The following is a 2,365-nucleotide window of genomic DNA, read 5'->3' as shown; positions in this document are numbered from 1 at the left end:
GTTCCATCTCCCTGAGCAAGTCAGCTGGACCTATGATTAGTGTCTCATCTGAAAGGCAGCAACTTTACCTTGAGAATGATTGTCTGCCCATTTCCTCTGTTTCTTTCTCAAGTGAAGCAAGATTTTTATTTTGAGTTTTTGTTGACGATGTTCTGAAAGTAGGGGAAAGGTTAGCTTGCTTCTAATCAGTAAGCTCAGTGCCAAACCAACGGGTAAATGATTAATGAGTTTGCTGGGACTGCATAGTTGAATGGTCTGTGCTGATCTTTGATACAGAGCATGACGTATACAGTACTGGGTGGGAGAGAAGGTGTGTTCTGAGTGCTCTATAAGTGCTGCACATATGATGCTGGATGCTCAGTGTCTCAGTGGATGCCATTAGTCTCCTTCACGCTCTCAACATGTTTCGAACGTTTACCAGACTCAGCCGACTTGTGTATGCAGATAGTGTGTGTGCTGGACAAAACCTCAGCTCCCAGAGCCAGCGGGTTATTTTCACAACTTGCCGACAAGCAACTGTCAAGGTTAAGCCCCCAGTGACAAGGAGGTAGGTCTTACAGAGTTGGTGAGGATGATTTCCACATACGAGTGTTCTAGTTCTGTCTGAGTGGGTCGTGCTTGTCCCTGAAATCATACCACAGGCCACTGAACCTGCTACGTCTCTGCTGGCCCGCTGTAGGAATGCCTCTGCCACTCCCATTCTTTGCCTTTCCCTGTTGGCCCTGTAAATTTTGTGTCTTATGGAATCCAAAATTGCCCCTGCCTTCACCACTTTCAAGCAGTGAATCCTAACCACTTGCTGTGTAAAAGCAAATCATCCTTTTGCCAATCACTTTAAACCTGTGCGCCCCCCCAGAAGTCAATTCTGTTTTAAAATCCTTTCATGAATATGAGCATTTCTAGCAAGCTGATTTGCTGATTTCTAATTGTCCTGGAGAATATGGTGATGAATTTCCTTGAACCACTGCAGTCCATTTGTAATAAGAACGCCCACAGTGCTTGTGCCACTGAAGGAATAGGAATGTGTTTCCAAGTCAGCAGAATGAGAATTAGGTTTATTGTCATGTGTACTCAAGTATAGAAATTCAGGAGTACAGTGAAAAGTTTACAACGTCGCCCCACACGTGCCCATCTTAGGTACAAAGCACTGAGATGAGTGTCTTGGTGGTGGTGTTCCCATGTGTTTGCTGCTCCAGTTCTTTTTGGTTGTATAGAATTAGAAGGTGCTGTCGGTGGAGTTTTGGTGAGTCACTGCAGTGCAGATGGTACACACAGCCGCCACTATGCATCTGTGGTAGAAGGAGTGAATGTTGAAGGTGCCGATCACGTAGGCTGCTTAGTTCTTGCTTGTCACGCTTCTGGAGTGTTATTGTAGCAACAAGTGGGGAATATTCCATCACATGTCTAACTTGTGCCACAAGATGGAGGGCAAGCTTTGGGCAGTCAGGGAGGAGAGTTACTCGCTGCAGGATGTCTATCCTGGTCCTGTTAGCCGCAGTATTTGTACAGCTGGTCCATTTCAGCTTCTGGTCACTGGTAACCTCCAGATTGTTGATAGTGGGGGATTAGTTGAAGGATTTGCTGGGAAGGTAGTTAGATGGGAGAAACCATCTTTCAGGTGGAACAATAAACTGAGTCCTTGTCCCCTCAAGAGGACAAAAGATCCCACAGTACCATTATAAAAGCAAAAAGATGAGGTCGGAACCCCCCATTGCCATCCTAGCTAATGTTTTTCTCAGCAGCATTTGGACACATGATCGGATCACCATCGGTAGTTGTGCATCCTACCCTATGCCAGTAACAATAATTACAAAAAAATGTCATTTGCTGCTTAGCTTTTTGAATCATCTCAATATCATAAAAGGCACTATATAAATGCAAGTGTTTTTCTTGTATGACGAGTGTCCACAGCTGCAGCCAATGATGGTTTGGCTTCTCAAAAGATTGAAGGGTGTGCTGTAAAAGCAAAATCCTGTTGATGCTGGAAATCTGACATAAAACTGAGAATACTGGAGAACCTCCGGTCTGGCAGGATCTGTGAGGAGAGAAACAGTTAATGTTTTGAGTCCAGCCTGACACTTCTTCAGAAGTACGTGGTTTGGATGGGATGAAGTCTCCGTTCCTCTGAAATGCCCCAGCTCACTTCTGTTAAAAAAAACAATCTTGTGATTAGCCACACTGCTTTAAACTTGCAACTCTGTAGCCTCCACCCCTTGTGCCCCCTCAACTCTCCCTGCTCCTTAGAGAACCCCTCCAACCTCGCTTCTCCTCCACTGCAGCCCCTCATCTCCCCAAACCTCTTGGAGTTCCCTTCTTCCTACTCCTCTCCCCACGCCTGACTTTATGCTCGTGCTCACCCTTCCTC

The 2,365-nt window shown here is 45.7% G+C and overlaps 1 protein-coding gene across 1 annotated transcript in view; it reads left to right on the top strand.

Moving 5' to 3' along the window:
* Positions 1-354: 354 nt before the first annotated feature.
* hmgcs1 (3-hydroxy-3-methylglutaryl-CoA synthase 1 (soluble)) overlaps positions 355-2,365 on the top strand; it is a 23,615-nt gene continuing 21,604 nt past the window's right edge. The window contains exon 1 of the mRNA XM_043704336.1: positions 355-547. Coding sequence (XP_043560271.1) covers positions 402-547 — 146 coding nt within the window. The 5' untranslated portion in view covers positions 355-401. The remainder of the gene's footprint in view (positions 548-2,365) is intronic.

This window comes from Chiloscyllium plagiosum, chromosome 2, assembly GCF_004010195.1.
Source record: "Chiloscyllium plagiosum isolate BGI_BamShark_2017 chromosome 2, ASM401019v2, whole genome shotgun sequence".
In the NCBI taxonomy this organism is placed as follows: Eukaryota; Metazoa; Chordata; class Chondrichthyes; order Orectolobiformes; family Hemiscylliidae; genus Chiloscyllium; species Chiloscyllium plagiosum.
Note: the sequence above shows the minus strand (reverse complement) of the source record. Positions and strands in the feature narration are given on the sequence as shown.